Raw genomic sequence first — 20,883 nt, 5'->3', positions numbered from 1 at the left:
TAAATTCTAGCTCATTAAATTGTCTTCTCTTCTTCCATTTCTAGATTTTTTAGTGTATAAGTTAGAAGCTCAGGAAGCTCTCAACAAGGAGAAGGTATGTCTGGTTTATTCCTCAGCATGTGTGTGTGTAATCCTGGCAAAGATTTTTCTGGTACCACAGCAGTCCTGAGGCCAGTGCTGCTGTCTGGAAGGCATGAAAGACTCCGAGTGTGCATGGTACAAGATGAACTTTGGCTGACTCCACCTTGCAAGGCTGTTGGTGTGTGAGAATTTACTTCATTTTAGGGAAAGACACAGCACTAGACCCATTGTGCCTCCTCTCCCATGTGTGATAACGGAGTAGATGACTTGATAGAACTCCTGGTGTAGCAGGGAGTCCTGTGCTGCAGCCTGAAAAGAGAATTGCTGTTTCACAGGACAGAAGAGTCCTAGAGAAACTGAAGGCACGCCAGGGAGCATAGAGAAGAAAAGCCATGGGCGTGTTGGGGAAAGCATATCCATTGTTTTCTGTCTCCAGGGATTGGCAAATGATTTCCACTCGCCTGTGGACTACTTGTTTGGCAGGGAAAAGGGCTCTTAGTGAGGGTTAGGGAGAAACGCATCCCAACAGCCTGTCCCGTTCACCTGAGGGTCTAAGGCTGGCTTTATTCCTGCCTCAAAGCATCAAAGCTGGAGAAGAAGAATTGCTTTTAGCCTGCTCTTCTGTGAGTGATGTCATCCTGGTACAGAAAGAAACTCAGGGATAGATATGTTAATAGTCTAATGGCTGGGCAACTATCTTGTCATTTGTGCTCATTTTCTGGTAGTATTTCATGCCATATTGAGTATTTAGTGTGTAAGTTAAGTTGTAGGTGGTAGTGGAAATCTCTGTATGGTGGTTAGTTTGCACTTCCACAGTGCTGCTTAGTGTCTCAGCCATGTTGCTTTAAGCTACCCAAACCCACATCCCAGCAGATGTTTGTAAAACTGGAATGGGAAAAGCTGCAGCATGTCCCCTCTCAGGTGCTGCCGCTGCTGCTGGGGGGACTTGGCCTTTGAGCAGAGGTGGCTGGTGGCTTTCGCACCTGCGGTGTGGGGATGCTGGTGCCACAGTGAAGAGTGGTACCCTGGGGACAATGGGGAAACCATCACCCTTAGCGAGGCAGGAGCAGATCTGCTAAACTGGTACAGACCCCTCTGTGGGCACGTGTAAACAGCTCTCTGCTGCTGGTTCGTGTAGGTTGAGCTTAGTTTGGGAGTTGCACCGTTACAGGAGTTTGCTTTAGGCTTAGTCAAATGCTTAGCGATCATTTTTTTGTTAAATGGTGAGATTTTTGTGTGTAGGCGAAAGCCTTAGCTCTGGTGCTGTCTGCCTCCCCCTCAGCTGCTGCAAAGAGTGCTCAGCCTGCTTGGGGGGGCGGGGGGTTGCTGTACAAAGCTGTTTCACCACTGGGCCTGTCCTAGATAAAGAACTGGAGACTGGGGTAAAATACTCTGCATGCGAGTCAAGAGAGGGCAATTAATTAGCTGGTGGCTGGGTTGTTTAGTGAGCATTCTCCAGCCGTGTCAGGCTGCACGTTCTGCTGGTCACCTTGCTGGGCTTGTCCCCAGTCACCGTGTGCGAAGGGGCAGCGGGAACTTGCTGGTGGTGCAGTGGCCGGACAGGTGCTGGCATGTGTGTCTCCCTGCCTTAGGGTTTTTTGGGTTCTAATGGCACTGTTGAATTTTTTTATTATTTTTTCTTTTCCTTTCCAGCAAGATTCTATGAACAGATACGGGGCCCTCAGTTCCCAGCACAAGATACTGAAGGTAAGAGAGGAGTCTGCTTTCACGTACTCACCGTCTGCTGCGTGTTAAAGAACACTCCCTGGAAGGAGAGTCGGTGCTTTCGCTTCCCAGAGATGCCTAGGAGAGACCAAGGGTTGCCAGCAGCTAGTGCCAGCAGAGAGGAAGGAGACCACACAGGGGTGTTGATCTACATCCCTTCCCAACTATTCAGGTTCATGGGAGTTTCCTATTTATTCTGTTGGGCTTTGTATCAGATTACAGCCTTCACCTATATCTCATGTCAACGGCAGTCTTTGTGCAGTTTATCGCACAGGAGTTCTGTTGTTCAGCGTGTTCTTTTTTGGGTCTCTTAGTTGTGAAAATGGGTCTATTCATTGTAGCTTGCTCTTTGGGCTAATACAAGGGATTCCAGTCCATGTGAGAGGCTTGGGGGGTGGGGGTGGTGGGTGGAGCTGCTTATAGCATTTTGTACTTTATCACACGCTGCACCTGAAGCGTATCTCGATGTTAAAGTTCTGTTAGAGCACTGCAACTACGGCTGGTGATGGTGTGGGGATTTTTAAATGTTTTTAGTTAGAGCATTGGCAGTGAAATGGTAATTAAATTCTGGGATGCAGAAAGAGGGCTAGGTTCCAGCAGCCCTTAGCACCGCTGGGTTGTGTTTCCTGAGCAGAGCTGGACCTCCAGCTGCCTGGCTTTTGGATTCAAAGTTTGGGAAAAGGGAAGTACAGTTCTGTCTCTTGGGTATTATCCAGCACTGTGGATTCTGGGAACACTTTGCAATAGTAACGTTCCTCTTCATAGCAACTGCAGGCTGAGCAGAATGCTCCGGCTTGCTTGTCTCAAGGGGACAGTGAGAGCATTTCGTCCTGGCTCACTTTCTCTTGCTTCCTTTTACTGGAGGGGGGGGCATCATCTATTTTTTTAACTACATTTACAGCTGCTGAAAGACAGGCCAGCCCTTAGGACTGCAGTGTGGTAATTTTAGTTTTCCCCCACCCCAAACCAGTATTCAGCTCAACTTCTCGCTAATATGAGACTATGAGTAATGCTTCTGTTACTAAAGCACAGGTGACAAATGCTTCCCACCAGTACTATCTTCCTCAGGAGGAAGATTTCTGCCAGCAATACCATTACCTAGGACGTGGGCATGTAATTCTGAACAGAAGCAACTAACTCCGTTAAGCTGGAGGGACCAAACATGACCAAAGACTTCCATGAAGCCACATCAGCATAGCTGGCGTTGGTGGTTCTGGCCACTGCTGTCATTCTGATCGGTACTGAAGTCGTCTATGACTAACATCTGCAGCTGGCACGCCAGCCTCAAAGGGGCGAGGGGCTCGACTTCGTGCAAAAACAGCAGCTGCAGTAGTTGCCTGTGTCTGGATTCCTGCTGGGGCCAGACTTTGTCTTAACAATTCCTTTCATCCTCTCGAGTGGAGATTAAAATCTTTTTGTTAACATCATTCTGCAGAATGCATCCTAGCATTCACTGCAGTAAGCAGGCAAGGAGGCCGGTGGCTTTAAACAAAAGATTTTTGACTTGGCTTCCTGAAACTGCTGGAACCTGGAAACTTGCACTGAGGTGTGCCCTTCCTTTGCTCATGGGCCAAGCACCCGGTGGCTGATTCCATTTGGTTCGATGCTCTCTACAAAGCCGCTTTCTAAATTGTGGCAGAAATACAGGCGTTTGAGGCACTCTTAATTTCTTCTTTCTCTTTGCCTACCCATTTGCCAAGAGACCTCAGTGAGACAGAGCTGCTGCATCTGAGGCACCGCATGTTGTCTGGACAGCAAAGGGAAGGTGGGATGGCAGGACTTGCTGGCCCAAATTCATACAGCTGAGTTGAAGGACTCCTGATTTTTGAAAGATTAGCTGATGTCCTGAATGACATGATTTCCCCATACTGCAGCTTTGGGCAAGACAGGCAGGGGCACAGTGAAATGCTGTGGCAGCGTGGTCTGTTTCCCTCACCCCCAGCTGCACTGGTACATGATTTGCACAACACTCATGCGCTGCATCTTGCAGTTTCTGCTTGACAGAGTGAAGCAGCGTATCTGTGAGGTGGAGAAGAGAACTGACATCCAGTCGGATGGGCAGCTCTGGGCATGAGAGGTTCCTGGCTTCCTCAGGACTGCCAGCATATACCCAGCTTTGGCAGAACTGGGGGGATGAAGAATGCTCTGCTTACAGTTAAGTTGCTCCTCTGAAAAATAATCACAAGTAGCATGTTCCAGACCTCCTGTCCTCCAAGTGCAATAAAACAGCATCTTTAGATTCCTCCTAAAGTTTGTGTACGTTGGTCACCGCCATCCTTAGAAACCAGCTGAGAGTGAGGATGCTCTGGGTGCTTAATGAGCTGGACTGGGCCGCAGGTGCTTTGTGTGACCTTGGTCAAGGCACTTATCTCTCTTGTCAGCTTCCTGCTGCCATCAAAGGATGGATATTCCCTTCCTTCTTCCTGACCGAGCAGTCTGGGGACAGGCATTATGCACATCACCTGCCAGACAGAATATGGGCTAGAAATTAATTGACCTGAGCTAACGAGGGCTTAAAATTCCTTGAATTGCTTGGAGTTCCTTGTTAAAATCAATTCTTCCTTGCTAATGGTGGTGGCTTCTGAGGTGTTTAACATCAAAATGATTTTAGGGATGTGGTTCCTCTGCAGTGCTTTCTGCCCGTGGCTCTGATGAGGACTGCAAGTACCTGATGTCATTGAAAGCCAAAGCAGGAATCTTTTATTCTTTTCATTTTGTGATCTAATTAACCTGACATAGTGGTGTCTCTTCTTTCTTCTGTCTCTGGGACCCCTCCATACCGATAGCTTTTTCCTCTGCATCGGATGTATTTTTAGAGCACAGTTACTTCTCTCCTTTTAGCGGAGGATAATTGCTTCAGGGAAGAATGCCTGGGCCACCGATGCTTTGTTTTACTGGGGACAGATGCAATGACAGATAGCATTTAGAGGTTTGGGTTTTTTAAAACAGATGATGGTTGGGTTTTTTTTACAGGAAGGGTGATTGAAATTGCTGCCCGAGTCCTGAAGAGCTATTGTGTGGAAGGGCCAGGGTTCACCTGTGAGCCAATCAATCTGCATACATAATTGGTGTTGACAAACTGAATGTGGAAGGACTCTCTAGGTTACCATGGGAACAAAAAAGGAGGTGAATTCTGGTTCAGTGGGTCTGAGCAAAAGGATGTCTCAGCACGTTTTGTTCTTGTGGCCTGCGAGAGGGGAGGGGAGAAGAGAACAGTTCTTCAATCCACTTCTGTCTGGTGGATTCTCGGCCTGCTTGAAATAGTCTGTGGCCTTGTGAGAGCCTTGTTATCCCACCGTCTTATCCCATGTCACTCTGGGGAATGCGGGCTCTCTGTAGTTTCACTACGTGAGAGGCTGTGGTATCCTCGTGGAGGGGTCTCCCTCCTGTTCTGGCAGCTTGGCGCGGTGGGTGGGGGAGCAGCCAGGCTGTGGGGAAGCAAACCAAGCAGAGAGAACAACCTGCGTGTTCAGGTGTCTGTGCATCCTAAGGGACTAGCAATACCTGCACACGGAAAGGCAGCGGGACTCAGACCTTAGCCCTACTTCAAGGTGAATTACTGCCGTACTGCAACGCACAGACCGATGCCCCGTGGAAGCTATCCCTGTCCTGCAGCATGTCTGGGGCTCTGGAAATGACCTTGGATTTGTGCAGCATACCACAGGCATTTGGTTGGATATCAGCAAATATTATAGTTTGAATTGCTCTCAGAGCACAGTGTGCAGGGAAGTTGGGAAGGCATAGGAGTATTTCTTGGCTGTGTCTCAGAGTCTCCATCTCTTTTGCAGGCAGGAGTGGCCTTGTCACCGTGTTCTGCTTCCATTTTAGTGGCTTCCAAGGAGACCTCCAAAACTTCTTCACAAGGCAGAGTCCTTTCTGTCATTTTGCATCCCTCTTGAACCACTGAACACAAAGAATATTTTATTGTATCTGGGATTTCTAGCTACCTTACTGGAGGAATGAACATCTTTTCTGCTTCCCCAAGCAACTTATTAAAAAAGAGGCACTTGAGCAGCACTTGGCAATAGCTAAATTACTCTTCTTTTCCTTGTATCGACTCTTTGTCACTTCTTTTCATATTCAGAACCAGCATGAAGATGTCAAGAAGCAGCTGCTTGACCTGCAGCTGCAGCACAACAGCTTGAAACTGGAACATCGTAAGACGCTGGAGACCCATAGTCAGAAATATGCCCAGCTGCAGCAGGAGAAGGACAATGAAGTCGCAAATTTACAGGGTGAGTGTGATGGAGAGCTGAGAAAGCACCAGGCAGAGCAAGGACTACTGAAGAACAGAGTTCAGGAGAGGACAGTGTTTCTTCTACAGGTCCCCAAAAGGTCTGCAAATGCTGTAGGAACTGTACGACAGTGAGTGTGCTGCACCCGAGCCCTTCTGTACCTCAGCTGGAGCGTTGTCCTACCTCGGGGTGGTGGTGCAGGAACAAGGGCAGTGTTAAAGATGATTCCTGAGGCTGCGTTGAGGGGAGGCGAGGGGCACAGAGCAGGCTATCAAGCAGCTTCCCCATGCGAGGGAAGCCCTTGCGGTTCACAGGTGGTGTTTTTGTGTTGGAATACACACCACAAAAGCCCCTGGCTGCTTGGGCTGGCAAGTGCATTGGTCAGTGTAGGGTCAGAGAGGAGAGGAGCTTCCTTTTTTTTATATAGCCCCATGGGAGACTGCATGACCTTGGGTTTAACCAGACTTTGAGTTCTCTGGCATTCAGAGACCCCTGCACCGTTACACTGTACGAGGCATCCTTGGTTTCTGCCAACACCAGCACTTTCATGGTGTTATTTTGAAAGTCTAATTGACTTCTGTTGGCTGCTTACTTGTACAAGCACTTGCTTTATTTGTGTACAATTTGTGCAGAGCCAGGTAAGATAACAAATTATTGTGCCAGATGCTAATCATATTTAGATTAAAACAGTCTGTGTCCCAAGGAGGTCACCCTCAAAGTGGGTAAGGTAAGCCAAAAGTAAAAGGCAGGAGGCTACGCAGAGGCACGTGCCTGTGGCTCCCCAGGAGGCTGGGGCAGAAACAACAGGGTCATCCACCAGATAACGCTGCCTTACCCTCTCCTTCCTCTGGTGGGTGAGCCTAACTGACTTGGCAGAGATGCTTTTTGTGGTAGAGATAAAACATTGTGACATTTAGGTATCCCATCTGTTTCAATACACATTTTCCACTATTCTGTACGCTTTTTGACAATGGAAATCGGTTTCTATACTACTACAATACTGTAAATTCTAACATTTCATCTCGGGAGCAAATTAAACACACTTTTTGTAATTAATGGTGTAGGTCTATAAAATGCATTTAATGGTGCAAGTATTGCAGAGAATGCCGATCCCTTTCATTCCCAGAGAGTAGTTTCTATTTAGTCTGCTGTTTAATTAGATTGTGGGCTTTTTAAGGTTCACATCTGTTCTTACTTAGATTAGGTCTGGGAGAGCAAAATCTGTTGATGTTTTGTTTGGTTTTTTTCTCTGATCAACAAAGCCCTACTATCTGATGAGCAATCCTGGCTTAGAAGGGGGGGATTTAGCACAAGCAAGCAAAACCTAAATATTTGATTGTCTCTCCTTGAAATATGCAGCCCTCCATGAAGTAAGAAAACAAATTCTGCCAGAGAAAGGAGAATAATGACCAGAAAAACAAGTGGAAGAAGGAAGCTGGTCGGGAAGGTCGGCTTAAGGCTGAGATAGTAATATTCTCTGCCCATCTTCCTAGGCTACTGTTGGTACCATCTCTCTCCTGTGCTTTGAGCTCAAAACTGGCTAGTAAATCTTCCCTTAAGTATTGGTAACCATGCCATACAAAAGAGCAAGACAGTCTCCTGAGAGGTGGCAAAGACAGGGAGCTAGCAGCACTGCTAATGCCTCGTTTTCTTCCGTTATGCTCCACCAGTACTATATATCTCTCTCCCTATAACGTGCCCTCAGGAGGCAGGTGTTGGAAGATGTGCCTCTGCCAGCGAGTATAACAGACTGGAAGAGGTGTCTGAGCAGTGGGCATCGCTCAGGGCTGTTAAAATGGAACTGAGGGATGTGTGCTAGATTCAATTGCAGAAATAAAACCCTTGCCTCAAGGATACTGGGGGAATGCAGAAGCCCACTGGGAAGTATGAAGGATTGCTTTCACAGGTGGAACTGGGTCTGGTAGCTCTTCTTGGTGGTCCTGGTTGCTTTGCAGCTTTGGGGCAGCTCTCAGGTGGGTGACTTGGCTACCTACGTGCAGAAGGTGCTGGGATCTGGGGGTGATGTAGCTGTGCCATGGGACCCAATGGTTGTGGTGTTGTTGGGGTATCTGTGCCCCGTTCCTGAAAATCCCTGCTTCTGGAAGTGGTTTTTGGATTTATAAGGATGTGGTCGGATAGCTGAAGCTCCCTGGTCTGGTTAGCTGGGCCCTGTTTAATCCTGTTTGCCTCTTCCCTCTACTCCAGGTCCTCTCCTGCTGCGTTATGAACTATTTTCTCCACTGCTTTACAGGCACTGCAGTCTGTTCCGCGTTTTGCCACCCCCAGCACAGCCTGTCTGCTGTGCTCCCCTCCACTAATTCTGTACTCTCCTCTTTAACTCACCACACGTTGGCACAGCCTGCTCTGAAGGCAGAGGGTAGTTTTGATCTTTGAGCTTCTGTTGGAGATAAGGACTGTGTAGTTACTGAAACAGAGCTGAAATTTTTTTCACGTTGACACCAGCGATAACTCCTGATGAGGTCACTGGGACCAGGATTTCATGTCTGCTGTGCTGGTGGCAGAGGAAGGACCTATAATGGCATGAAGGTTTTGATTTCCAGTTTCTGGATATGCTTTGAGGACCTAGATAGTACTGAGATGCTGGCTCAGGGAAACTGCAGGATTCTTTTGGACATCTCTCCCACGCTTGAGATGCTTTGAGTTCTCTTGAAGGCCGGGGGAACATCTGTACTGTAGTTGGAGGTCTTAGCAGTAGCAGTCTTGTGCTAGCTGTCACCTAGCCTGGACTAGCTGTCTAAAAACATATGCCTTATTCAGTGCTCTAGGCCAACACCTGCAGCTGTGTGTGCTTTCAGCACTGTGTGTGTGCAAGGTAACTCAGTTAAAGCTGTTCTAAATATAGTCCCATAGGACACGATTCCGTATTTCCTTTTGGCTGCAGGAAAAACAGAGCCTTCTTTTCTTAGTTTGATGTTAACCTTCACCGCAAGGCAAGAACACAGCACCCAACCTCAATGGCAAAATGCCCTGTCCCAGAGATGAATGTTTTATAAAAAAAGATCTATCGGTATATTCAGAAATATCGATAATCTTGAGCTGAAATCTTGCATGAAATTCAGCCTACAGCAAAGTGACCACTCTGTTAGGGGAAAAATTCCATCCTTGTCCTGGCAGGTGCCACTGTGTTTGCAGAGAAATCCCAGTGCCTGCAGCTCTAGTGATGTTTTGAGAGCTTCAAGATCCAAAATAAGGCTGACCTTTTTTGACGCAGCCTGTCTTTTTATTGAAGGATACACAATTACACTCAAGGCAGTGAAATACAAGTGCTTTGTGTGTCTTGTTACTGAAGTACTTAGGAGTGCGCAAAGAGCTTGTAAGGAGCCCAACCTGGGGGCTGCAAGGCACAAGGTTGCTACTTAACAGCAGGGAAATAAATGTCCCTCAGGACTAAGCTGTGCTGTGATCGCTTTCTTTAAGCACGTTGTGGGAGTTTTTGTTTGTACCATCCTTTCAAGAGGCAGCTTCTCTGTGCGGTAGGAGGGAACCTCCTTGCTGGCTCTGCTGTGGGTTCAGGAGACAGGACGGACCCCTCTGGTAGTTGTTTCTCAACCTTCCAGTTACTGCAGGTAGGGGCAGTGGCTGCTGCTCACTGCTCTCTCTGCTATTCGGCTGCAATGGATAAGGGAAATTAAACAAATACCCAATTCCGAGAGCAAGCACAGCAAGAGCCTGACCCGATAGCAATCGTTAGCAGAGAGACTCCGGAGAGGAGGAAGCTCCTTCGATGGCAGGACTCCCGAGGGCTGGAATGATGATTCACATTTGTCAGTGTGGCTAGTCCCTAGCTAGTGCTTCGCTGTAATTCCTGGGCTTGGAGAGATCTATGAGGTCAAGAGGAATTTATGGTAAGGAAGAGAGATACTACGCCTCCAGAAATAGCTCTCATAGGCAAATGTTGTCTTCTCTTGCAGATACAGTCTTTAAACTCAGAGAAGAGAGCAAGCTGCTTCGGAAAGCCCACCAGGAAGTTCACTCTCAGCTCCTTAATGCGCAGGTAACCAACAAGGGGGTGTTTGTGGCCACATGGGACGATCTTTTATGGGTTCTGGGTGCATCATCAGGTATTTAGATAATAAATCTAGTTATCAGCTGTATTCCAGTGTGGTGAGTTGCCTAAAACAGTGCTGGTAGGTGCTGGTAGTATAGATGCGTTCTGTGCAAGTAAAATTCTCCAGCCTGGAATCTGTCCCAGTGGCTGAAAATACAGGTACGCTACACAAGTCTCTGTGGTTCAAGTGAGCATGAACCAGCATAATACCAACCCTGGAATGCCTCCTGTCACTTCCCTGTGTCTCAAATACTTCCACCCTAAATGATGATTAATTGCCTCTGTTTATGCCTATAAAATTAATTGCAGAGAGAAAAAGCAACACAGAGGTGCCTTCCCTAGCTTGCTGGGACTGCAAGTAAATATGCAACAGGGGAAAAAAACAAAGTCTTTGTGGAGACGTGTGGTGCTCGTGCTATGGAGGTGGCGTGGTGCTCGTGCTACAAAGACGATGTGAGCCTCTTCAGCACACTGGGAGTCCTGACCTCGCAGAACTCTGCTTGTGCCAGCTGAAGCTGGGAGCCCCCAGATGACTTGGGAGAAGGGGGAAAGCAAGCAGGGTGTGCTGGGAAAAGTGGGAGGACTTCGTGTTTCTACAGTGTCTGTCTGAGGCTCTTGTACTGAGCCAAGACACGAGCAGCTTTGTAAATACACTGTAAAAGTCACGTCACAGTATGAATTAGCCTTTTCTGTTGTTAATTAGCAGCCTTCTGTCAAGCAGTCCCTTGGATTATAGGATAAGCCCAGAAGCAAGGAGCTAGTTGTGGTTACATGCTGTTGACAACTGATTCTTTCCCTGAACTAGATGCTGAGCTTGAACTAGAGGTGCAGGGGGGAGTGGGTTTTGATTTCTAAAAGATTGCTTTGGAGTCCTGGCCTGATCTGCCCTACAAAATAGCAGGGGCTAAGTAGCTCTAGGGCAAACTGCACAGAAAACTGGTCACTCCAGGCAGGAAGGCCAGGTTACTGGCATTGCAAGCAGCTGTCTGACAGCTCTTTGGCTTGTGTCAGGTGTGGTTTGAGGGGTTTCGGGTGGACCATCAGTGTATTTGACTTGCCTGCCTTCATTACTGTGACTTACCCCTGAGCTGCTGTCCCACCCTGCTCCTCCATCTGGCTCAGGCAGACCGGCAGGATTCTCCGCAGGGATGCGCCTGCAGCATGCTTGTCGGAAACTAAGCAAAGGCTTTCAGTCTCCACGGGGGTCAGTCCAGGAAGCCCATACCAGGCACTGAAACAGCATGTGATTATGAGCTGCTCCAGTGCCCTGGCAAGCCTACATTCACGCCTCCTGCTACGAAATCGCATCTCAGCCTCTATTTTCAGGCCTCCTGACCAAATTTTCAAAGTAGCTGCCAACGTCACTCCTCTGCAGTTTGTTCTCAAGCAACACTGAGAACATCGTCTCCAATTGTACGGGCCTCTGCCATTGACAGCTTGGGTCAATATCAGTTGATCAAAGGTCCTCTGTCTGTCGTGATGTATTTCTACTGTCTTGCTGGGTCGCTGCTGAGTGCATTTGCACCTTGTAGGACCAGTCCTGAGTTACTCTTCAGCAGAGTGCCCTCAAAATGCTGTTCAACTAACCGTGCTGCATTAGAGAACGCAATCAGCAGTTCAAGTGTGCAAACTAGGACGTACTCTGAACACTTTAAAAAAAACCAAAACAACCAAACCAACAAACCTGGGCTAGATACAGTTGAGGCTCCAAAGTCAAGTGCTTGCAGACTGGAAAACATGGTGGCAGCTTTTGTGCTGCCAGTTTTAACTTTTGGCCCTTTCGGTCTTGTGACCCATGGGAAAAGTAGTTTGCAAGAAAGCTCGCTGTCATTTCTTGCCAAAATTAAGAGTGAGCAAGAGTGAAAGGATTTGCCCTGCGTGTGGGAGACACAACGCAGCTCCGTGCTCTGAAGGTACCAGACAGTCGTGTAACGAAGTTGTGCTCCAGCCATCTGTCTGACTGCTATTTCTGGCTCACAGAAGTGGCAGTGGTTGGTCCCAATGATTTCAGAAAATACTTTGGATCTTTTTAACAATGAGGCTAGTATTAAATCTTCAAGCTTTCTGTTTGGTTTTCTGATCAGTCCTTTGTGGTGTCTGGTCAGTGTTTCATAATACAAAGGTGAATGGAATTGCATTTGCCTTCAGTGGGGTGAGATGCCGTACGTTGGAGCAGACACCACAAAGACTCCCAGCTGTTTTATCCCCACTGCAGTTCTTCATCGCAGTGTCGATTTGCACCAAGTACCCTGTTCTTGATCTTGCTTCCTTCTGGCAGGTGAAAGTTTAGAGGAGCAATTTGCATTCTAGACATGTTCATTTTCCAAGGATTCTAACGTGTTTCACAGCCCAGCCTGCAGTAGCTGTCATATCAGTTAGTCTGCCAGGTAAAACGAGGCACGGAGGCATCAGGTGGTGTACGCGCAGCTTGCTGTGACGGGGTGCAAACAGCATGTGGGAGTCTGTGCGTTAAGGCTGGTCTAAAGCTTCTTTCTCTCTAGGCTGACCACCTTAACAGACTTCTGAGGGGTGCAAATCTTGCTTCCATCTGGCTCGTTCTGACTGCAAGCAGCCTCCTGCTAGCTAGAGCTCTAGCGCGTGAACTGTTCTTGGCTTCCTTTGCCTTTCCTCATTCCTTTTGTGTTAGCTTTGCTGAGTGGTTTTGTTGGGTTTTGTTTTGGTTTTCTTAATGTTAATTTTAAGGTCAAATTTCAGGGGGAAGAACTGAAATCAACAGAGCCTACTCAGGAATTAATTTCCTGCTAAAACTTTCCTTGCTGCTTGGAAGCTTTCCTACTCTGCCCAGTCCCTAATTTGGTCCATTTCCAGGCACCCTGGCAAGTATACAAAAAGCTCTCCCCCCTCACTTTCCAATAAATAACCGGGGTAGGAGTGGGGAGCTTTTCCTGAGTAGCTTTTTCAAGCCCTACTTTTCAGGGCTGGAGATGGAAGAAGTAAGCTGCAGTAGAGAGAAAAGTGTTGCATTTGCTTAACAGTCCAGGAGAATCAATTTTCATTTGTCTTGCAAATTAAATTGAATTGTCAAATAGGATTATGCCAATTACTGTCAGCCCTGCTGAGATGAGCGTGTCCATGGAGAAATAGCCCCACAGGAAGAAAAAAAAATAAGCTGACCTGAAAGTATGTGCATGTGAGGCAAAGGAGGACCTAACAAGACCCAGGACACAGTTCTCATGCAAAGGCAGGAGTTATGTCAATGGCTCATGCGCTAAATAGCGGTGAGCAAAGAATCGGTGTCCTGGGTTGGCACTTCCAGGGTAAAAGTATGCAATAAAATAAGATGCAAGATGGCAAAGGGGGAATACAGAATATCCATGAAGTCTGGAGGGAAAGCTGAAGACTAACTAGCTTGGGCTTGTCATTAATGGTGATGGATTATCTCCAGCCTTTCATATATATAAAAATATATATCATCTTTAGTAGCATATCTGTGCTGAACAGGTGGCCATAAAAGAGTGACTGTTCTCAGCAAGGAGTTGTTTAACCCTGTTTATTGTGTGAGGTTTCTCTGTCCCCTTCTCATCCCTTCAGGCCCAGATGGAAGAGTTCAGGCAGCTCAAGGAAGCGCTACAGAAGATGCCAAGTTTCAAAGGAGGAGGCGCTGGGAAGGGGCAGCAGCAGTTTCAGGTGCTGAAGGAGCAGCCCGTGGTGCCAGCCAACAGCCCATTGCAGCTCGTGAGGCAGAAGGTAAGGGGAGGAAGCCCAGGGGAGGAAAGTTCTCCAGGGCTTCTGTGGGATTTCAGCAGGGGCTTTGAACTGGAGAGAGCTGAGTTTGTGCCTTTAGAGTTTGCTCTTGTCCCTTCTTCCTTGCAGGCTTTTCCAGTCAATCAGGAGAATCGCCCAGTTGGGAACCCGCTGGCATCGCAAGTCTCTGGGGTTCAGAAGCAGGCAGATCGCCCTCCGCTGCAGGGCCAGAACTCGTACGGTAACGACGGCCCAAGGCCACAGGCTAACGTGCTCTTTACCCATCCAGCCCCACTGCAAGATGCCAATTCATTGCCAGATGCCGTGCCAGCCTGGCCAGCAAGACGTGGGGATGGCCGTGTGATCCGATTCACCCGGACCATGAACAGCCTACCAAATGGGAACCCAGTAAGTTCTGCACACTTGCTGCTTGTTTTGCGTAGCCCTTGCTTTTGAAGCTCAAAACTATGGTATTTGCAACGACACTCGTATGTGCATCCTGCTTCCCTGATGTGGAAATTGTCCTGGCCTCAGGTTTCAGACTCCTGTGCCTTTAGACTTTGCTTTTGAACTCCTTCCTTGCAGGCTTTTCCAGGCTTTAAGACTTTGTGGTTTAATGGCTGGGCTCAGATGAACGGGCTAGAGTTCTTGTTCTGGATCCTACTGGACCTGCAAAGAGTAAATTGTAAAGGCAGCTCCCCTGTCTCCTGGAGTGTTTGAGAGTGAGCTTATGGAAAGCAGATCTCTCAAAAAAAAATGACAATAATTGCAGTGTGGTTAGACTATAATTACAGTAACTCTTACAATAGCAACATGTGGGGGAGTTTTTTTAGAGGTGGTTTTGTTGTTCCTCTTCTCTTGGAGATTTCACCTACCCAAGACAAGCTTAGGTCACATAAGATCCAAATTATTTCCTCTTAGCTGTGTAGAAGAAGGACCTCTTTTACTGCAGGCTGGCTGGATAGGACTGTGGATTTGCTCTGGAGCACTTCCGGATCTGTTGTTCCTTGATAAAGGGTTTTCTGGCCCATAGGCTTGCCCAAGTGCACAGGAGATCTGTCGGTATCTGGTAGGATTAGGAGCCTGTGTATATCCCAAGCGTATGCATCTTCTCTGCAGGACCTAAAGATGGTGATGCGCATTCAGGTGAAAAGCAACGCGGAAAGCCAGGCTCCTGGATTGTCACTGCCTGATGTGAAACAACCCTCTGCAGCAGAAAAACCTCAGATGCCAGAGAACCACCAGCCTACAGGGAACAAACAGGTGCAAATGCAAAGGTTGGTGGAACAAAACTCTCTTCTACTCTCAATGTTCAGGCTGACAGGTACCATACAGGCTTGTCCCTGGTCTGTCTTTTCCTGTGTTTATTGTGGTTTCTACTTGAAAGATGGTTGAAGAAAGTGTTAGTTAGTGGTTTCACTGTCATCTAATTCTTGTAGCTGAATGTTGCTGCCAGATCTTTTTCTCTGCTGAAGCAGAAGACTATCATGTTGCAGGCAATGTTGTGTGATTGAATGCACAGAATGCTGTGGGTGCTGTGCTGGTAAAAACAAAACAAAAGGCTCTTGCGTTACTGGTGCACGCTCTGCAGGCTGCCTTTGTATTTTCAGCTGTTTGATAAAGTGTTTGTGTGGGGAGGAGGGAGAAAGAGGAATTTACTGCTGAGTGAGCTCAGGTCAGCGTGGATTTCCTCCTACTAGCTAGAGGAGAGGGTGGGATGGGAGTCTGAAGTGACTTAAAGAAATCTCCTCCCTTTCAGTGACGGTGACTTAAATATCCTGTTTTGCTTAGCAAACTGCAGAAATTCTGCATGATGGAAGCGACCCATCTGCAGCAGCAAGGGTGGCTAAAAATTCCTTCGGTTTCTATAAATAAGAGGCATTAAGTTGTATATTAAAGCTGCAACTTGCTCATTTTTTCCACTCATCAGTAAGCTGCCAAGCTCTGCAGGAACAACCAGACCTTGAAGATCTGAAAGCTTCTCATCTCCAAGGTTATATGGTAATCCAGAAGCAGCAGGCAACCAGTTCCAATTAGGTACTAAGAGTTTTTCTGGTTTTGCTTCTAGGGCAAAGACAAATTCCCAGACTCTGTATTCTCTCTTCCGTGTTCTCTTTCCTCCCAGGGAATGGAGCTTGGGTTCCTGTTGCCAGTGCACTTCTGAGGTTTGCTAGGGATTTTCCTTTACGGAGCCTGATTAGGACATGAAAAGTCAGAGAGGTCTGAGACCTGTGATCCCCAAACAGTGGGGTTTATCCAGAATGGGTAGAACAGTTTACAGCAATAGTTTATGCCAGAAATGAGGACATAACCAGAATCCATCAGACAGCCCAGGCTTTTGTCTTGCCTGTGTTCCTGCCTGCCTGCACTCGATGTAGTTGGTAACAACTTCAGCTCCATCTAGAGAAGTCAAACCAATTCGACCGTACCAATACAAAGATCAGGGTTTACAATAAAGACATGGAACTGGTATGATCTTCCGAGCTTAGTTGAAACCTTGGTGTTAAAATTCCCTGCAACTTGGACTGTTTTCTGCAGACCTGTTCTTGGGGTAAACGGGAGAGGAGAGCTCTGGGGAGAGGAGTCCCTTGGAAAGGGCAGAGGTTCAGAGAACGGCATGGACCTACCCATTCCATGCAGGTAACAGAATGGATAATTCCTACAGCATGCTACTTGTATTGCTGTAGTACCTGGGAGTCTAGTCAGGGACCAGGATCCTGTTGTACTGGGTGTGGTACAGGCGAAACTGTTTACTGTCTCGGCAGCACTCACAGAAGACCAGTTTGTTTTGCAAAAGGAAGAAAACGTCTTTCTGAGGCTGTAATTCATCAAAGTCTGGCCATAATCCAAAAACTGACTCTGAAAATAGTGCCTTCCTCATTTAATTTATTTATTCCCTGTGTGTGTTCGGGTCATATCTGCTCAGTTTACTGGAGCAAACAAGATTTAAGTTCTGTTTTATCTGTAGAGGAGACCTCTGGATTTCATTCTAAATTCAGCCTGATCCTACCCATTCTTCTCTGCCATTTTTGTTTGTTCACGTAACCCTTAATCTTCCCAGGTCAGAGATTATGCTTTTCGCCTTTCTTTAAAGGGAAATGTCCTCTCCATACTGCTTTGATAGGTAATATCTGCGTGGACACAGAGTTAACAGCACAGAGGATATTCTGCCTCTTTACAGGGAGGGACTTGTGTGGGTGTAACTGAAGATGAGGGCTGAAGTTTTGATGGCAGAATGGCCTTTCCTCGGTCATGTAGAGTCTAGAGAGGGTACCATCACTCCTCTGTGAACCAGAAAATGCAAACATTGGATTTGTTTGGCAAATGATTTCTGCAAGGACAGAGATCATGGTACGTTTGGTGTGCTTTTCTTTTCCTGGATCTAGCATCAAGAAATTACTGAGCAGCTGGAGGCTCTTATTTACACTGTGTGAGATTTGTGATAAGGAGTGTATAAACCAACTTTCTCCAGAAGGTGTCAATGCCAAGAACAATATCAAACCGCAGTAGAGTACAAAAGAGGCCATGCATCCAATGCCAAGAACTCTTGCATTGGGTGGCTGAGACCAGCAGATTCTAGATGAGCTCTGGATGGCTGGTTTCCATTTTGATGGCTTTATAATGGGGAAATCTGAGCTGAAGGCTGGGTTCTGATTTTTCTTACTGCAAGTTTCATGTGGTGGTAGTATGCTGGCTTTAAAAAGCTGCTAAAGTTAAGCCAGTGTCCTTTCCCCAGCAGTTAAAAACTTAGATGTTTTAAGCAGCTTTTAAGCCTCAGCTGGCTGGTGTAGCACGACCGGCTAGACCAAGCAGTAATCCTGCTTGACACGGGTGGTAACTTAGGTTAAAAGTTCTTGTTTTGGTCTCTTTGAGAGTCCCTATTACTGAGATTTCATCCGTTCCTTTACCCTTCTATGTTCCTGAAGGTGTCCCTGAGTAAGGATATTTGGGAAGAAAACATTCCTTGTGAGACAGCCCTGCCTTCTGAGCTTTTCAGGGGTTCACTCACACTAACGTGAAGACAGCCCGTTTCTCCTCTGACCTCCAATTCCTTCCCGTGCGGTGGAATGGTGTAATGCTACCAAGTACTCTACTGCTGAGCCTCTGGCTGGGTATCCACGTGAGCTGTGCTATTGCTGCAGGCAGAGAATCATTAAAGAAAACCGTGTTGCATTTGTCATATACCTTGATATGTATACTTGTACCTTGACAAGTACTTGTCCCTCTCAGGCACTTCTGTTAAGGAGGCAGCTGACATAGGTATTGATGTAGACATCAGGAGAAGTGTATTTGAGGTGGAACCATTACAGAGGAAGGAATTCTTGACTACGGCTGCCTGAAAGGGGTTGCCTGAAATCTCACAGATAAAGCTATCTATAAATAATTGATTTTTCAGTCAGTAGATGGATGAAAACATTTGAGGGGTGGTGGTAGGAAAAGCAGTAAATCCTGTTGGAATGTGGTTTCCCCACTGAATGAAGAAATGAAACACTTTTTCCCATGTCCACCTAAAAAAAAATAATGATCAAAACAATATGTGAACGTTTTCTTTCAGCTAGTTCCATTTTCACTGTTTGGGTTTGTGCCGGGGCCAGATGCGTGCTATGTAAGAGTTTTATAAACAGATGCTGTGTATAAACATACCAGTATCCATCCCAGTTGCAAAGCTTCATAAAGAACTTAGAGCTTTAAACAAATTTATCAGACAACAGAAACTGTAAATTTTGTATTGCAGCTTTCTTGTTTGTTTTGAAAGGGTTTTTTTTCTCCTTTATAGGCCAAAATCCTTCAGTTTCTTTAGTAGCATCTTCATTTTAAATACAGTTGGGAAAATAAAGAGGACTTATGGTTTTGATATTTTTTTCAAAACTTAGATTTGTGTACTTGGGTATGTGTGGCTTAAGTAAGTATCTAATTAGAATTGGAGTGTATTGCTATGCGGGTATGTTATTGTATCATATGAATAATATTAAAGCAGTTCTACAATAAATTGTGTTTATAAAACATAACTGATTTTGTACTTATGTGGCATATTAAATGTTCTGTTTCAAGTAGATATCACAGTAACTAATGCAATCTGCTAGTTTTGCCAAAAAGTAAAATCAGCAGAACACTTCTGCATGTGTTGAGGTTTGGTGTTTTTTTTCTCTGCTTGCCATTATGAAATATTATGAAATATCTCTTGATATACTGAGGCAGGGGGGGTTGTTTTGTTTCGTACCCTTGTTGCAGCTGGAAAGACATAGTTAACAAAGTGAATGCCCAGATGGACGAAGAACAAGCGCACAGTTACCCAAAAAGCCTTCATTTTGACCCCAAGCCTGGGCAAGAGATGCAGAAAGGCAGCCCACAGCCACCCAGTCAGAGGAGAGGGGAAGAGCATCAGACAGCTGATCAGGAAGGCGAGAAGGAAAGGACAGATGATGAGGAACTCGAAATGGGTATGGTTTCTCTAACCTTGTGCTGTACAGTAATAATTTATTGCTAATCAAGGTGGGGAGTGAGAAAAGCTTTCTGCTTGTGTTAAAGGAAAACCTTACAACTCTTGAAAAATTCTGGTGCTTTTATTGTCCTTGGTGAAAGGAAAAGCCTGGACAGTTTTCTGGTTTTGTTTCCTGCTGTCCCATATCCTCCCACGTTTCCAAGGTAGCGGACTCAAAATCTGTGTAAGTTCAGTCAGTTCTTCTTTCTTTCCTATGGGAGTGATGGGGAAAATGTCACTGCTTTTTGCAAGACTTGATCTCAGTCTCCCGTAGGAATTGATTTAAGTTTTTTTAGAAGTGGGTTTTCTAACTTAAGGTAGAAAATTTCCCAACTCTCCTTAAGGGGAATAAAAGCAAATTCAAGAGCAGCTAGCTGTGCTTGTCGGTCGGCCAACAGAGCACCTACAGTATGTAAAGTCTAGTAACTACGTTTGGGCAGTGGGAGGCCAGCTCTTGGAACAGGGTGTTACAATTCCTCAGTTTTCTGGTCTGGATCCATTCAGACCCCTGTGCATTGACTCACTTGGCTAATAACTGGTTGGGAGAAACATTTGACTTGGTGTAAAGTTCATCATCACACCTTGAAACATGCATGTGAGGGCAGAATCTTTTCTTTGCCTCCTTTTCCAGGTGAGGTTTATCAGTTGGCCTGTAATGGTAGTCATGTGTGAGTGGCAAAATGAGGGAACAATTAAACAACTCTTTGTGTTGTGTGAAACGGAAAACAGCTGTAAAATGACTAGACCTTTCAGAAAATTACAGTGCGTGGGCGAGGGCTTGGAGCACTTCCATAGGTCCAGTTACAAAGGGAAGGTTAACTTGATCGCAGCTGTATGTCTGAGTGTAAGTGGGAAGCTACAAACTTCCTTTGGAAGCAGATAAAGACAGCATCAAAAATGTATTACAGTAAGCCGGAGAGCTAAAATGGGCTTTTGAGGAGAGCCGTCCAGTCTGCGAATCTGTGCAGAGATGTTCCGCTGTGCTCAAGGGGCCAGGATATACCGTGTGAACACTCTGTAAACAGATTTCTTTGCTGAGAACAGACTCTGCCATCAATTTCTCTTGCACGTGTGGAAATAACCTGTAAGATCTGGAAGCTAGCTAGTTACCTGTTGTCAAAAAGAGACATTGAAATGTAGCTATGACTGATGCTAATTCTGTATGTTGCTAGGCTGAGGTAAAATACCTAAGTAGGTGGCTTTTCATGTAGCTTTTGCTGTGGTCTTGAACGCAGTAAGGCGGGGAAGCTGGGAACTGAGGCTGCTGTGAGGATCTCATTTGAAATGCTGACTTGCATCCTATTAAACATTATAAAGATAGTCTCAGCCTGGTTTCTTGACAGTAGATTTTGGCTCTGGATTTGGAACAGAGGCAGGATGTCATGGGGCAGAAATGAAGGTCAGTGGTTTTAGGTGAATCTTGGATCAAAGGGCTGAAATCACCCAAGATGGGTGGTTTCCTCCCAGGCTATGGGCTCAGGTCGCTCTGTGCAGATGAAGTGCCCCTCTGGAACAACAGTTACGTATCCGCTAATGTGCGTACAGATGCCCATTTGGAGAGGAGGTTCGGTATTCCTGTGCTTTCC

At 46.4% G+C, this 20,883-nt stretch overlaps 1 protein-coding gene across 2 annotated transcripts in view; it reads left to right on the top strand.

The window, feature by feature from the left end:
* Window positions 1-20,883, top strand: part of LOC121084678 (Golgi integral membrane protein 4-like) — a 36,870-nt gene that overhangs the window by 10,486 nt on the left and 5,501 nt on the right. For both annotated transcript variants that reach the window (XM_040586476.1, XM_040586475.1), the window contains exons 3-10: window positions 45-94; window positions 1,735-1,788; window positions 5,891-6,041; window positions 9,974-10,056; window positions 13,663-13,818; window positions 13,945-14,223; window positions 14,935-15,092; window positions 19,048-19,256. In XM_040586476.1, coding sequence (XP_040442410.1) covers window positions 45-94; window positions 1,735-1,788; window positions 5,891-6,041; window positions 9,974-10,056; window positions 13,663-13,818; window positions 13,945-14,223; window positions 14,935-15,092; window positions 19,048-19,256 — 1,140 coding nt within the window. The remainder of the gene's footprint in view (window positions 1-44; window positions 95-1,734; window positions 1,789-5,890; window positions 6,042-9,973; window positions 10,057-13,662; window positions 13,819-13,944; window positions 14,224-14,934; window positions 15,093-19,047; window positions 19,257-20,883) is intronic.

The sequence above is a fragment of the Falco naumanni genome, chromosome 3, assembly GCF_017639655.2.
Source record: "Falco naumanni isolate bFalNau1 chromosome 3, bFalNau1.pat, whole genome shotgun sequence".
NCBI classification, from domain to species: Eukaryota; Metazoa; Chordata; class Aves; order Falconiformes; family Falconidae; genus Falco; species Falco naumanni.
This window is presented reverse-complemented; position numbering and strand designations above follow the sequence as displayed.